At 41.0% G+C, this 16,364-nt stretch overlaps 1 protein-coding gene across 1 annotated transcript in view; it reads left to right on the forward strand.

The window, feature by feature from the left end:
• Nucleotides 1-3,130: 3,130 nt before the first annotated feature.
• Nucleotides 3,131-16,364, forward strand: part of LOC132578472 (probable acyl-CoA dehydrogenase 6) — a 79,949-nt gene continuing 66,715 nt past the window's right edge. The window contains exon 1 of the mRNA XM_060248510.1: nucleotides 3,131-3,349. Coding sequence (XP_060104493.1) covers nucleotides 3,164-3,349 — 186 coding nt within the window. The 5' untranslated portion in view covers nucleotides 3,131-3,163. The remainder of the gene's footprint in view (nucleotides 3,350-16,364) is intronic.

Below are 16,364 nucleotides of genomic sequence, written 5' to 3' on the forward strand. Positions count from 1 at the left end.
ATGAGAGCAGCGTAAAGAAAGGGGAAATCAGTCTGAAACTTACTTTTGAGTGGATCTGCTTAGAAGTGCTTCCATAAATTGAACTGTATGGTTTCCAACACTGCTACATAAATTAAAATTATTTACTGAGATGCATTGTTGTCAATTATGCAATTTAGAATATATATATTTGCTTATATTTCATAATTTTGCAAATCTTTTATTTTGACTTCACTACTCAAGAAGAGGGGCAAGAATGGTGCATGGCACAGAAACTCCACGCACTGTGACTCAGAAACCTATACTGTCCAATAAATTCAAAATCATATCTTACATAGCTGTGATACAAAGATCACAGGATCTTTGACAGGAAACAAAAACAGCTGGCTACCTTAAAGCCAGCGGAGCAGCATGCTGCCATTTCTCTAGGAGAGCAGTCAAGTGTTGTCAGACATGCTTCTTTGGCTGTAATCCTAACAACACTTTCTTGGGATGGGAGTAGGCCCCATTGAATAGCATGGGACATACATCTGAGTAGACCTGTTTAGGTTTACTTCCTTTGGAATTTAAGGTATCCTAAATTTGATTAAGGGTGCATTCCTAAACACATGTACTGAGAGTAAGCACCACTGAACTTCTAAGGAAGCATTTGCCTTGACATGCTAGCTTTCTAGATGTTGGTGGTTTCTTCTCATATTTATGTGCTATTCATAATATGCCTTTCTCACTGAGCCTCAATGTGGATCACACAATGTAAGTCAGAAGGCATGTTCATTTGGGTCTGCAGTCAAGCTATTTCTGTATGTTGAATCAGATACTGTCCTGCCGGTAAATGGTCAAAGGAGGAGCAAGAAAAACAAGCTAATACTTTGCTAGTTCTTGCTTCTCCATAAAGCAGATCACATTTGATAAACTTGTTTTTACATGGCACTCTAGGGGTGGTGATTCAAAAAAGCACACAAGCCCTACAAGAACTCTCCCCAGAGCTATCTAGCAACGTTTCTTTACTGTTATGTAGATTTCATTATCCATGTAATGAAATCTACATGCACTTGCTTGTATATCAAAGAAACCTCCACTTTTCTTGTTTTTATAAGATGCATATGTGTGTGTTGCAGTATGTACAGTGTATAAGTGAAATATAAAGTTAAAACAGACAAGTTCTCAATGGGCTATTGAGGTTCTCCTAGATAGACACTCCCTGTTCTTGTATGCATGAGGCAAGGTTCTTCTGCTAAAAATAATGAAAAGGGTTTTTTTAACATGTTCTGCCTGAGTAATGGCTTAAAAGATTTTAATCAACCAATCTAAATCTGCTGAAAAATAATTTCTTTTTTAAAAAGGAGAGAAGGAAGTGCACAAATTGCCACCTTCATAACCCAGTCACTCAGACCTGAGAGCTCTTTATGGAAGGCTATGTGTAGTGAAAACAGAGGCATATGATTGGAAACACTAAGTGATGGGTACAGATTGTTGGACAATAATACTTAGCATTTCATGCTTTCAGGGTTCAAAGTACTCAGTGCACATTTCCCTTGTAAGCATCCTATGAACTAGACCAGTATTATTCCCATACTGCAGATGTGAAATAAAAGATGAGATAAAGTAGTTTCCCTAAAGACACCATTAGTTTACACTTGAGACAAGATTTGAATTGCCTTTCCCTCTGCAAGTCAATGTTTTATAATGAGTACACAAATTCTCCACTGTCCACATTGCCAACTCTGGTTTAGGAATCTCCTAGAGATTTGTTGACAGTTCCTGGGAAGGGCAGAATTTGGGGGAAAGAGGGAACTCAGTGATGTTGAGTCCAACTTCAGGTGCCATTTCTTCCAGAGCAGGGGTGGGCAAACTGTGGCTCGGGAGCCACGTGTGTCTCATGGAGATTGAGGAGAAACTTAATGCAGCTTTACTGTCATGGAAGCATGCTCAACATCAGGACCTCAGTCAGCCTCTGAGTGGTGACCCATAGGTAGACAACTATTTCCACCGTTTGTAAAGCAGGGAAGGAGGGGGAAATAGACAGGCTTGCAAGCTCTTCTCCACCACAAAGGTCACCCAGAGACCTAGAGTGAGGAACAAAAACACAAGAGCTGAGGCAGCCCCTGGAAGAAGGGATGGGATTAAAGAGGGTAGTGCAGAGTTCCCCCTTAGTTTCATAGCTCTTAAAGGAGCTGTATTTATTAACCTTGATGTCAAGGCAAAGAGAGATGCATAATGATGCAAATAGTAGTCAGTGATTTATATAGTACATGTGTGTTTCCAGGGGTCGTTTTGTAGAAAAATAGGTGGTGGAGCTCATCCAGGGATTGTTATGCAGCTGCACCTACTATTCAATGGACAAGGAGGTGGAACTCTCAGGAGGAGGAGGAAGAACTCTCAGAAAGGCTCAGGAACTGTGCTCCTACGAGCTCCCACTGAATCCAAGTCCTGTTTGTTTCCTTCTCCCACAGGTGCAAAAAAAAAAAAATTCCCTAACCTTTCTCTATGTTAGTTTTATGGGGACTGTTATTTCCAACTTTTTTTTTTGTTTAAGTCTCCTTCTAGCATAGTTGTGTTGTAAAGTGCATCCATATGTATTTTATCTTCCTGTGCAAATAAAGTATTGAGTTTGAATAAAGACGTGTGGGTGATATTTGTTCATGTCTGGCAGCTCTCAAACATCTGATGTTTATCTATGTGGCTCTTACCTTAAAAAAGTTTGGCCACCCCTGTTCCGAAGGAACTGAACCCTGTAGTCTGAAGATCACTTAAAATTCTGGGAGGACTGGACTCTTTCAGGAGGTTGGCAACGCGGCTCCTAAGCTGAGCGCTACGACCCCTCCCTCGGGCCAAATTAGCTCCTTTTTTTGTTCAGCACCAACTACCAGTAACAAATATGTAATCAATAAATACGTTTCACGAGCCTCAGGTCTGAAACCCCGACGCCTTCGCCCTCCCTCTTCGTTACAAGACCTGTTAATTCAGCCAGGGGGATCAGCTTTGGAGACGCTGAAAAGCAAGCTGCAGACTCCTTGCCCTTCAGGGCCGAGATGACACCGACCTGATCTGGCTTTCGTGAAACTTTCCCACCCTTAGTTGGAACTCGGAAGTCACCTTTGCCACACATTCATCGTTGGTAAGCGAACAGCTCTTAAGGATGCGCGCGGCCGGAGTAAACAAGTTGTTTTGTCTGCAGCCGCGCATGCTCGACGTACTAAGTAGCTGCCCAGGCATGGCTTCGCGTTGGCTCGGTCTCCTCGCGCGCAAAGGGCAGGCGAAATGGCCGCTGCTGGGCTGTGCCTCTTGCAAGCCGAGCAGCACGGCCGCAGCAACAAACCACCTAATATACACGCAGGAACATTTCGCCCTGAGAGCGTCGCTGAGAAAGGTATGGGCAAGTGGCCTGCTCGGAGTTGAAAGTACAGCCGATTGGGTAATTGTGCCCGTCTGCGCTTTGGGACTCTGACTTCCATGCCAGAGGGGGCGGGCAAGCACATTGGCGAGTCCCCCGTTGCAAAGGCACGCTCGAGAGCCTGTCATCCGCTAGGATTGTATCAACCTAATTTTTCGAGCATATACGCATTTTCCGGGAACGTCTACGGTTTCCTTTTTGTTGGTTCAGTTTAAACATCCCAGCTGTTCACTGAGGAAGATAGCTCTCATTTCGAGAGGAGCTACACGCCTTTCACTAGGACATATTGTTAAAAGTTCTTCACGGCCTGGCTTGTGCGGAGTCCCTTGTTTACGCAGCAGTAGTTTATTGGGCGATAGTTTAAAAGTCAAGTTAAAGAGTTACCGTATATCTTATCATACCGTATATCTTGTATAAAAAAGTGCCTTAGCAGCTGTGGAGTTTGAAATAGTGGTCAGGTGGTTTATATGTAATGTGCTTTAAGAGGAGAAATGCCTCCACTTCTTGAATCCGGAGCAAAACTCTGAAGAATGAAAATGCGTGAATAAATTTTGACTCCAGTTAGAATACTTCCCTTGGAGTAACCTCATTGAATGACAGAATTTGATTAGACCTTTTTAGGATTGCTCTCAGAATTAGTTTTCAGGGCATGACTGGACTCCTGTTTCATTCTAGTTCTTTTTTTTTTTTGTACAATATACTTTTATTAACATATAATTAAAAATTACACTTACATTTATAATACAATGTATCTAGGAGACTTAAGGAGGTGTACTTTTCGTGTATTAATATATAATCTAAATAAGCAAATATCTCATTACTTAGTTCAATAAAGCTGTAATTAATATTTGGTATCTCAGTCCGTACATGTAAATATTCTAATATTGGTAACCAGATTGCTATAAAATCAGATTGATTTTCCACATTAGTTATTGGTTTCATTTGATCATTCAATTTAGCCATGACATATATATTCCAAATGGTTTTATACCAGAGGTTGATTGTTAATGTTCTTTCATTTTTCCAGTTACTCGCGATTACTGATCTAGCTGCAAATATAAGTAACATACATTTTTGAATAACGTTACATGCTTTAACTTCATTTCTGAGATTCAATAATAGTGATTCAGGTGATAAATTTATTTTTTGTCCTGTCATTAAATGAATTTCTTTTATTACTGTTTGCCAAAAGGATTGAATTTTTGGGCATTCTAGCCAACAGTGTATATATGACCGTATGTTGTTACATTTTCTCCAGCAATAGGGTTGAGCCTCTTTATTTAAATATACCAAATTCTTGGGAGTCATATACTAAAAAGTTAAAATTTTAAAAGCTTGTAGGCGTAAAGAAATAATTGAAGCTGTATGTTCCATATTATGCCATATTTTATCCCAGTTTTCTGATGTAATTGATGTTGTACATATTTTTCCCCATTTAGCTTGATATGTAAGACCTGAATTCTTTGTAGTATTATCCAATATTCGATAAATTTCAGAAATATTTCTTTGTTTATTCTCATTAACCAAATTAATCAATAGTTCAAAACTTGTTAATTGTTGTTTCATTATTTTTGGTAGTTTTATTTTCTTACACATATTTTGTATTTGAAGATATTGATACCAGGATAGTTTCATTCTCGTTCTAACCAGTGCACTAACAGCCCTTTACAGTTTGAGTCCAGTGGCACTTTTCAGACCAACAGTTTTATTTAAGGTATAAACCAGGGGTGGCCAAACTTGTTTAACATAAGAGCCACATAAAATAAATGTCAGATGTTTGAGAGCTGCAAGGCAGGCAGGCAGGCAAAGAGATAGGGAGAGGGAGAAAGAAATGCATTCTGTAAGCCACCAGCTGGCTTGGCTTGGAGGAGTGGTTTAAAGAGAGAAATGCTTTCTCCAGGCTGGTCAACAGGGCATTAGGGGCGTCAAGAACCACACAATATGTATGGAAGAGCCACATGTGGCTCCTGAGCTACAGTTTGGCCACCCCTGGTATAAACTTTGGCAACTGAACAAGGAGGCTTGTTCAGCTATCTGGACATAGGTGTCCCTGCAGACTTCAAGGTTCCCCCTCCCCGCCAATATCATATTAGAACTGGGGTATTGGTACATTAAATCTTCAAGTGTAGATAATAAGATTTTGTTTGCTTATACCTTGAATAAGACTTCGTTGGCTTGAAAGGTGCCACCGGATTCAAACTTTGTTCTGCTGCTTCAGGCCAACATGGCTACCCACCCAAACCTTTTAACAAGAGCTTATAAAGCCAGCAAAAACAGGGTCAGTTATTTACCAGACAGGAACCAGAAAAATGGGGAAAGTTGAAAAGAGAAGAGATTGGAGCAGGATTTAGGATAATCAGGTTCAGATCCCAACTCTGCCATGGAAGATTACTGTGTGACCTTAGGCCAGTACTATACTTTCATCCTAACCTTCCTTACAGGGTTATTGGGAGAATAAAATGGAGGAAAACTATATATGTCACTTTAGTCCTAGACTGGAAGAAAGGCTGGGTAAAATCAATACATAAATAGGGTCACCTGACAAGGTTTGCTAATTTAAAGCAGAGATACAGTGCCATCCTAAGTATACCGTCCTTTACCCTTCTTAGTTAATTGAAGTGAATGGGCTTAGATGGGTAGAACTCTGTTTAGGATGGCACTAATTGCTCTTTTGACCCAGCAGCTGAATTGTTAAGTTCCACTTGATACATGGTTATGTCAAAAGGCAGTGCACAGTGGCAGAAACAAAAGCTATTTTGTGTTCAACTGCATTGCAAAAGAACCATTGTAGTTTATAGCTAAGGCATGTATGAAGATTCCAATCATTGCAAAGTCTTACTGTTCTTCTTGCATATGACGACAACAAAGTTTACAAGCAGTCACCACTGAATGACCATTTTCATTACCAACTATGGCAAACTTCCCTCACACAAAGGATTTTCACTTCTGTCTTTTTTTCCCTGCTGAACAACCCCAATATATTTTCTTCTTTTTTTTTTCTGTGGCTGTCCCACCCAGTCACTTTATTATCTGTCTGTCTGTCGTCCGCTGACCCAGTCCAGGGTAGAAGAAGAAGAAGAAGATATTGGATTTATATCCCGCCCTCCACTCCGAAGAGTCTCAGAGCGGCTCACAATCTCCTTTACCTTCCTCCCCCACAACAGACACCCTGTGAGGTGGGTGGGGCTGGAGAGGGCTCTCACAGCAGCTGCCCTTTCAAGGACAACCTCTGCCAGAGCTATGGCTGACCCAAGGCCATTCCAGCAGGTGCAAGTGGAGGAGTGGGGAATCAAACCCGGTTCTCCCAGATAAGAGTCCGCTCACTTAACCACTACACCAAACTGGCTCACTTAACCACTACACCAAACTGGGTACTGAGGGAAGAGACAAAATCACCTTCTTCCGCTTTTGAAATGGCGCAGAAGAGGCTTTTGAAAGTTCAAAATAAACAAAATGTTTTATTTAACTTGGAGGAGAAAAGGGTCAGCTGGAATCAGTTGTAGGATGTATGAGGTGAACTGATAATAAAACTGAGGTAACTTTGTATTCACACAAATACCAGATAATTTGTTGCCAACAAATAAGTATTTCTGCTATTCTGCAATGTCTTTATCACTTTAGGAGAGAGTCCTTCTTTTGTGTTTCTGCTTAAATACTCAAGCATAGCTTCCTGAGTTTAACTGACATGTAAAATTAAGAAAACATGAATATACAGCCAAGTTCCCCAAATAGTTCTTTATACACAGACCAGGAATCACTCCTCTTCCCTAGAAGCTATTTTCCTTCTTAAGTGGGTAGGGATCATTTCTTTCCTAGAAGCTATTTGCCTTTTTGACTTGAATGGGGATGCTCCTTGATCCACTCACTCTTTCTTAGCCTCTTTCCCAGTCAACAGTCAGTGATTAACTGTCTTTTCTTCAGTTTTCAGTTCCCAACTGTGATTCCTTAACTGACTCACAACAGAATTCCTTTGGAATAACCTGTCACTTAAAAGTTCTCGGAATCAGGCATTAACTCTTGACAGTTATCATAAAAACATAGCTGAAAATGTGCACTATCTACCTTTGGAGGTTTTAGGACATTGTGATTTGGAGGTGTTTATAGTTACACTCACTACTGCTCATATGCTCTGTTGCCAGGGGCGGATTAACCATTAAGCAGACTAAGCATGTGTTTAGGGCACCAGGGCCAAAGGGGGCACCACAAAGTTGAGAAAAGGGTAAAAAGAAAAAAAATGAATGAAGATTTGTAAAAAAAAAAAAAAAATTGATAAAACTAGTGCAAATTGATCATGGTGCACCCTAGGGTTATCTTCTATTTTTTGTTGATGAGGTGCAGTGTCATAGCCTATGTTTAAAAGTAAAATGCACGTGTTTAAAAGTAAAATGATGGAGCCAAATTCAGTTGTCATGACAGTCATTTCAATGACCGTCTCTGCCCCTTTTTAATCTCAGCCCCATGTAAATGTCAAAAATGAAGTGTGTTCAGTTGAATGGTACGCAAAAGAGAAAACGTGCAAAAGAGAATTAGCAAAAGAATCTGTCTGTTGTAGCCAAGACAGGAAAGCTGACAGATTTCTTCTTACAAACTGCAGAGAAAGATGATCCAGATCAAAACCAGTGTCAGTCTTCAGAGACAGGAAGTGAATCAAATCTATCTCCTTCATCAGAAACAGGCAGTGTTGGTGCAAGGCCAGATTTTCATGATGACGTTGCATATGATGAAGTGCCACAACCTGGACCTATTTCCATGACAAGATGTGTAAATGCTTTTGAACTGACCAAGGATGAAATGAACAAATCTAAGGACCCAGGGTTATGGGATGAATTTTATGGTGATGATGTGACTTATTGGGTTGCTTGTGGACCCAGTAAATGCCAGCACCACGATGGGCCATTTGACAAATCGTGTCGCAATTTCATCAGTGGGAAGCCAAAGAGATACTGTTCACAGAAGATATTTTTTGGAATAAAAGCGAATGGTGAACACTACAAGAGAGAATGGCTGTTGTACTCTCCTTCAAAAGGATCAGTTTACTGTTTTGTTTGTAAACTATTTGTGCCCAAAGGGTCAACACAGTTTGCTGGTCTGCCAATGATGAATACATCTTTCACTCACATGGAACTTTACAACACAATTACAGAAGACAAACTAGAGAGTGCCTTTCCAAATGTTGAAATTGCCTTAAGAATATTTTTAACATTAATGGTCACCAACAGAAGACAAACTGCACAACAGGTTACCAACTGCACAACAGAGAGGTTTTTCTCACAACTGAAACATGTAAAAAACCCCAAATAGATCAGTTATGCTTCAAGAAAGACTCAGCCCACTGTGTATATTAACAATTGAAGCAGACATTCTGAGAAATATTAATCTCGTGGATGTTCTCGTGATTTTGTGAAAATGAAATGTAGAAAAATGCCTTTCAGGTCATGAATATTGGAACTTTGATACATTAAAGTGAAATATTAAAATAGATGTTGTATTGCATTTTTGTAGAACTTTATGTAGCCCAAGCTTGGCTTAGTTTGTACAGTATATTGTGTTATCATATGAATAAATTTTTGTTTTGCTGCAACCTGCATTGTATATCTGGTCGGACAGGTCAACAACTAATATGGACTGGGTCAGTGTGGAAAGGAGGGGGGCACCAAGATTGGTCAGTGCTTAGGGCACCAGTGAGCCTTAATCCGCCCCGTCTGTTGCTTATGCTGTCTCCAGCTTCTGCCAGCTCTTGAAATTAGTTGTATTGCAGAAATTCAGAAGTCTAGGAATCTATGTGCTTTCCTTATAGCTAGTGGTATTGGAGCATTCACAAGGCAGTTTCTCCTGCTCTTTCCTTGCTTTAGCCCCACCTCCTGAGTGCTTTTTAAAATGTATCAGCAATTACTGAATCATAACACAATAATGCTATAAAACCTATTGTCATAATCCACTAGTTCTTCATGATCTACTAATTCTAGATTTATTAAGTTTATAACTCAGCGGTGTTGAACTTGTTTGTTATGAGGGCTGAATCTGACATTAATGTCACTTTGTTCGGCTAGGCCATGCATGCCATAAAATGCAACATGAGGTACTAGAGAGATAAACTTTGTAAAGATGATTTCAAATGTTGAATGGCAATAGCAGGTGGATGACAACAGCAGGCTTGATTAGTGCGATATGCAGAGGGTTAATAGGCATGGAGATACCAGCATTGGTAATGAGACAGGAGACCTAGGAAACCTAGGTCTCAGTTATGTCCAGGAGGATTCAGTCCAGGAGGATGCAAAGAATAAATGGACATAAGTCTGATGCTAGAACATTCAGCTGCTGACCTAAGAGTAGCTGTGCTTTTAAAAAGGAATTTCAAAAGGAGATTAGAGACTGTTGAATTGTAATTGATAATTAAGCTGAAGACAGTGCATCCTCCTGGACTGAGAGCTAGTTTTCCTGTCTCCTTACTAATGTGTGCTATTATCATTTTAACATCTGAAATCACTCCACTCTCAAAGATATAAGGACAAATCCAAGTGTTCTGATTGCTAATCAGGATTTTTTTAAAAAGAAAATAAATCCAGATAGGAACATAGAAATCCATTTTTTTAAAAACAACATTTCAGAATAATCCAAAATAATTTCCCTAATATACATTATGCTTGTCAGAAAAATCCATCCAACCAACCACTCTCTCAACCTCCCTCCCTCTGTCCAAAGAAATGTGCTTGTACATAAAAGCTTATAGCTGGAATAAAAAGTTGTTGGTCTTGAAGCTGACATCATGGGACTCCAGCTTCGGTTTTTCCTCTCTCACTTTCCTCCCCAAAAGAGGAGGAGCAGCCCCAGAGAAGGAAAAGGCTTGTTTTTGTATCTCTCCCGAATGAAGCAGGAAGCAGCTATGGAGCTTTCTTACTGCATGGGCCAGATCCGTTCTGCATGTCACACTTTTGAGGCTCCTGCTCTAACCCCTTTTTAATAATAATAAAGATAGAAACATGCGCTCTCTCTCCCTCTCCCTCTGATTATTGAACACATATAAAGCCACCTTGCACTGAGTCAAACCAATGGGCTATCATAGTATCAGGGCTTTTTTAGTATAAAAAGCCCAGCAGGAACTTATTTATATATTAGGACATACCCCCTGACATCACCATTGTTTCACAAAGGACTTTTTTGTAGAAAAAGCCCAGGAGGAACTCTTTTTTATATTAGTCCACACCCCCTGACACCAAGCCAGCCGAAACTGCATTCCTGTACATTCCTGCTCAAAAAAAGCCCTGGCCAGTATTTGACTTGCAGTTGCTCTACAGTGTCTCAAGTGGGGATGTTTCACGTCACCTACTACCTGATCCTTATAGTGATTGAATCTGGTACCTCCTGCTTGCAGAGCAGATAGACCACTGAGCTAGGACTCTGTCCCATAACTTTATAATGTAATTGTGTTATACCCAACTAGCAAGTGCCATTTGTTGTTGTTTTTTAAAGTACCCCAGTGTTATCCAGTATAGGTAAGAAAAACGGTGTAGATGCAGGCAAAAAATGCATGTCTTCTCATGGCATGCAAAGGTTTTATGGATTATGTCATGTAGATGACATTGAATAGAACAGAATAGAAAGTGTTGTGGTTTGAATGCCAGAGAGGAGCAAAGCCTCCGTCTGGAAGCAACCAAAGCTGGTGAATGAAGGATTTAGTGCTGGCGGAAGCTGTAGCTAGGATGAGAAACAATTTAAATGAAACACTTTCCAATAAATGCTCAGAGAAGAAATTACATCACCCCAGTTACTGAGCATAGTGTGTGCTTTTCTGATGTTGAAAGGAGCTTTCACTTAAAAAGTACAAGAACATTACATTATTTAATCAGCATTAATGAATACGTTTATCATCCTACTCTCCCATTATTATTTTTGTAATTCTGTCATAAGATTAGGAAATAGTATTTACCTTGGTAACATGTTTCTGTAGGATGGAATTCTGAACTCAGCAGCATTTGTTATATTGAAAGGAAACAGCTACATATTTTCTTGCTCTTTGTATAAACATCAACATCGCTTAGAGCCCTGCTGCCTGGGAATGTCTCATCATAATAGCACATACAATATTGCTACCTACGATCAGGCAAATTGAATGGATTTTCATATTATTCAGCTCCTGGAAGACTTTGATCCAATTCCTGTATAATTGAAAGAACTCACATTGCATGAATCCAGTGGGACAAATGATGCGCCCCCTTAAAGAGCACATTGCATGCCACATCACACATGGCTTTTGAAATCCTTCAGATCAAGTGTGCCATATGGCATGAAGGGCTGTTGTCCAAAAGGCTGCTAGAATGCTGTGAGTTGAAACAAAAGACTTGTAAGGAGGCTTGTCAAGAAGCTCCAGTCTAGGGGTTCTTGACATCAGTTGGGAGAGCACAAAATTACAAAGCCCTGGGGTGTGTGTCCACGCACTCACCAATTCTGGTATCTACTACCAGCCCCTTGTACCATCCACAGTCAGAATCTAAGGGACAAGCTTGCAGTCCTGCTGAAATTAATCCAGAAATTAATCCAGAAAGTCAGCTCTGCAAGATAGGTCACTTGCAGAATGAATTTCCACAATTAACCTTAAGGACTGATGTACAAGATTGGAATTGAAGCACTTGAAGTATCAGACACATCAAATATGATCAAAAGATATTTATTAAAGTGTGTAAGAATACTTCAAAAAAACATAGCAGTAAGGACTAAAACAAAGAAGCTACATTTAAAAGGCCATCTTCACAGTAAGACATTAATTCAAAGTTACCAGATGTTACCTTCAGGGCTGAAGTCAGGCAGCATTCCATACCTCTCTGTTTAGAGAGCAGCTTGCTCCCTTCCAAGCTAGCTCACCACATCATGATAATTGGGGCTAGTTAAAAAAAACAAACCCAGAGTGGGCTTGGCCCCTGTCCAGTCAAAAATCAGACCGTTGATTATGTTAACAAGAACCTGTTATCTGCAATCTAACCCATCCTTTGTATAGTGTAAATCCCAGCACCAACTGAAGGATGCATTGGCACCAAGTCTTGTCCTGGTAAACAAATGGTTTGTCTCTGTACTTGAGTTGTTGTCCAAAAGTCAAGGTTGATTTGCCAACCCTTCCATATCAACAGCCTGTTATTTTCCCATTTGGTCACCCATTTGCAGGTCTGATGTTTGATTTGAGGCCTGGGTTTGCTGTTTAATGAAAGAACAAGGAATTGGGCTAAAGGTCCAATTTCTTGACAAGGTGAGAGCTACCATAACTGTTGGTGCTCAGGCACAGAAAGTAATAAGGGCACGTAACATTGACACCTGTGACAGTTTAGGCATATGGAGCTTCTGGAGTGGCTGGGTTTAATGTAACAATTGGAAATCGTCCTTTCTACCCTTATTTGGAAATGGGAGCAATAGAGAGTCAGCATTATATAGTGGTCAGACCAGGGCTTTTTTTGAGTAGGAAAGCAGTTCCGGCTGGCTTGGCATCAGGGGTGTGTGGCCTGATATGCAAATAAGTTCCTGCTGGGCTTTTTCTACCCCAAAAGCCCTTGGTCAAACTATATAACTAGGATCTGGGAAACTAAAGTGCAAATCCTCACTCTGCCATGGGAGTTTGCTGAGTAACCTGGGACTACTCTCTCTGATCCTAGCCTGTCATAATAATGAAATGGAGGAGGGGAGAATATTGTAAACTGTTTTGATTTCCTTCTACTGGGGAAAAATGCAGGGTATAAATATCATCTGCTTGATCTTCTGAGGGCTCTATCTTCATCCAAAGCCATATTTCAAATATTTCTAATGAACTTTCTGCATTGAAAGTGCCCCTCGTGTATAGGGCTATAAATGCCAAAGCAGACATGTGAGAAGATGATAATGTACCTGTGGTTGGTTGTATTTCATGTTTGGACTTAAGGTTTGAATTTTAATACAGATTTTATTATTGGTAGATTGTATTTTAACTTGGCTGACTGAATGAATCTGGAAAAGAAGAATACTTTTAAATAAGCTACAATTGATCTTGGTTCTCTGAGTGGAATAGCAGCTCTGTCAGTCATTATTTATTATTCTGGGCCCTTTCACTTCTGGAATTTCTCTGCAAACATTTGTGACAGGAATTTACTCTTTTGTATTTATAAAGGTATCCTGAAAATCTAGGCTTAACTTGGTTTCCATGCAACCCTCTTTATTTTTAGTCACTAAGACTTTGAGAACACTTTCCTGGTAGTGAGACCCACTGAATAAAATGGGGCTTACTGCTGAGTAGACCTGCTTAGGCATGTTCCCTAAGTAACCAGGCAGGTAATAGCTTAACTAAAATTGGAGTTGATTGGAAAATCTGTGTATTTTTTCCCTCGCCAGAGAACTGTAGGTAGCATATTTGTAATGGCTATTATGGATATAATAATGTCAAAACTTTAATTGTGCCAGTGAAGGTCACAGAACAGATGCTTGAACTTCAGATAACCCTTTATGTTAAATTTTCTCTTGCCATGAAAAATACTTTTGTTGGCTTTTTTCTTAGTACTTTCCTTTAGGCAGCACAGGAAGTTCATTAGCTATTGAGTGACATCTTTGTCATGTCTCTTATGTTCTTTTCATATGGTTGCCTTTGGCATCACAAAATGAGAGGCTGAACACATTATAACCAACCTTGACTGGTGCCTGTATATTGCTAGGAATGCCAGAACCAGTATTGTGGACTTTTGTCAAATCAGAACTAGGGCAAGGCAGATATAATAGTTAATGGGAGCATTCATCTATAACCAATGCTGGGCAATGGATGGTAGTCTGAAGTGGTCAAGTGGATAGGTTTGTGCTATACGATGAGCTTCCCTAAGTCAAAGTCAAAGGAAACAGTGTTTGAGATTCCCCAGGAAGTAAAGAAGCAAGACTACGCACACTGGGATGTACTGAACCATGCAGTTTTGCTAATGGAACGGCCTTTCTGATTGGGGGTAGTGGTGGTGTCTATTTTTGTTGATTTCTCCTTCCACTGCAGAGCTCCACTTTGCTCCCCCCCATGGTGTACCTGATTGTCTGCTGTGTATCTGCTGTCCCCAGGAACAGAATTTCAGGGAATCAGTGGGGACTACAGCAAGAGGGGGAAGCTGTAAAGTTCCACTCTGTGAAATGGTTTGATACATGACAACATTTGGTGTGGCTTTGAGGCAAACTAAACACAACAGTATCCACAGATCTGACCCATGGACACTGCTGCCATTTTATAGCCCAGGAGGTGATTTAAAAGTACCATTGAGGGCCTGCAGCGTAGCAGGATGAGCTCTCTTGTTCCTCCTCTCTACTCCTTTTCAAGTGTGGAAACAGCTGTAAGTTAGGCAAGCTTTGGGACTTGAAAAGGAGAAAGGAGGGGATAAGACTGCAGCCCCAACCGGGATAGGGCCCTTGCAGCATTTTTTAATCACCTCATTAGGCTTTAAAATGGAACATGGATGCCATCAGGGCTTTTTTTTGAGCAGGAACACAATTTTGGCTGGCTTGGCCTCAGGGGGTGTGACCTGATATGCGAATGAGTTCCTACTGGGCTTTTTCCTACAAAAAAGCCCTGTGTGAAGCAATGGTGATGTCAGTGGGTGTGGCCTAATATGCAAATGAGTTCCTGCTGGGCGTTTTCTACAAAAAAGGCCTGGATGTCATCATGTCTAGTCTGTCCCTTAGATGTTCTTTCTTGGTAAAGAGAGTGCCTTAAAGGTGTGTGAACATTTGAAGCAGAAAGCTTATAAGTAGTCGAAGGTTATGAAAAAGCTGGTTGGATAGGGTTGCCAAGTCCAATTCAAGAAATATCTAGGGACTTTGGGGGTGGAGCCAGGAGACATTAGGGGTGCAGCCAAGATCAAGGCTGTGACAAGCATAATTGAACTCCAAAGGGAGTTCTGGCCATCACTTTTCAAGGGACGGCACACCTTTCAATTCCTTCCTTGCATAGGAAATAATGAAGGATAGGGGCACCTTCTTTTGGGGCTCACAGAATTGGACCCCCTGGTCCAAGCTTTTTGAAAGTTGGGGGGTATTTTCGGGAGAGGCACTAGATGCTATACTGAAAATTTGGTGCCTCTACCCCAAAAAACAGCCCTCCCAGAGCCCCAGATACCCACGGATCAATTCTCCATGATTTTCTATGGGAATAAATCTCCATAGGGAATAATAGAGTTTCCAGCAGACATTTTCCTCCCTCCCCCCGCTTTCTGACGACCCTGAAGCAGGGGAAGGGCAACCAAACCAGGGGATCCCCTGCCCCCACCTGGGGATTGGCAACCTTATGGTTGGATCCTGGTTGTTTTTTCTGCTTTTCTTGTTACTTTTATTTTCTCTAATTAAAGTTCTGGCTTTAATTGTTTTGTCATGAGGATATCTTTAATTATTTTCCCTATTGCTTTTTTCTTGCTGAAGTTACAGGTAAAGCCAGAACCCAGTGAATATCATAACTAGGGATGGGCATGAACCAGGAAAATTGAGCTTCGTTTTGGTTCATGGGCCCCCACAAATCATGAACCTTCTCATTTACCAAACTAGTTCATTCTGTGTGATTCATGATGTGGTAGAACAGCCCCTTGCAGACTAGGGATGCCAAACTTGCAGCTACTCTGCAGCTGACGCTCATGTACCTGCCCTCCAAGTTTGGTGGGGGTATTGTGGGGTGAGTCATGGGCCCCCAAAGCAGTGGACCTCTCCAGAATGCCCTTCTACCTGCTCTCCAAGTTTAGTGAGGGGGGGTGGAGTAGCAGCTCCCCAAAGTAGGTGCCCCCCAGAAAGTGCTCTCTGGTGAAATGACAACTTCAGGTCCAAGAGGGTATAGAACAGAGCCCCTGGATGCCAGAGGCACCAAACCTGCAGCAGACCTCCCCAGAATGTCCCTGTACTTGCCCCCTATAGAGCAGAGTATTGAGATTTGGAGGGCTACTATTGGAGTTTCCAGGGGTGCAGAAATCCATCCCCCCATTCTTTGACAATTGTAATGTATCTGTGCCATACACCATCACAAACT

The sequence above is a fragment of the Heteronotia binoei genome, chromosome 10, assembly GCF_032191835.1.
Source record: "Heteronotia binoei isolate CCM8104 ecotype False Entrance Well chromosome 10, APGP_CSIRO_Hbin_v1, whole genome shotgun sequence".
Taxonomy (NCBI): Eukaryota; Metazoa; Chordata; class Lepidosauria; order Squamata; family Gekkonidae; genus Heteronotia; species Heteronotia binoei.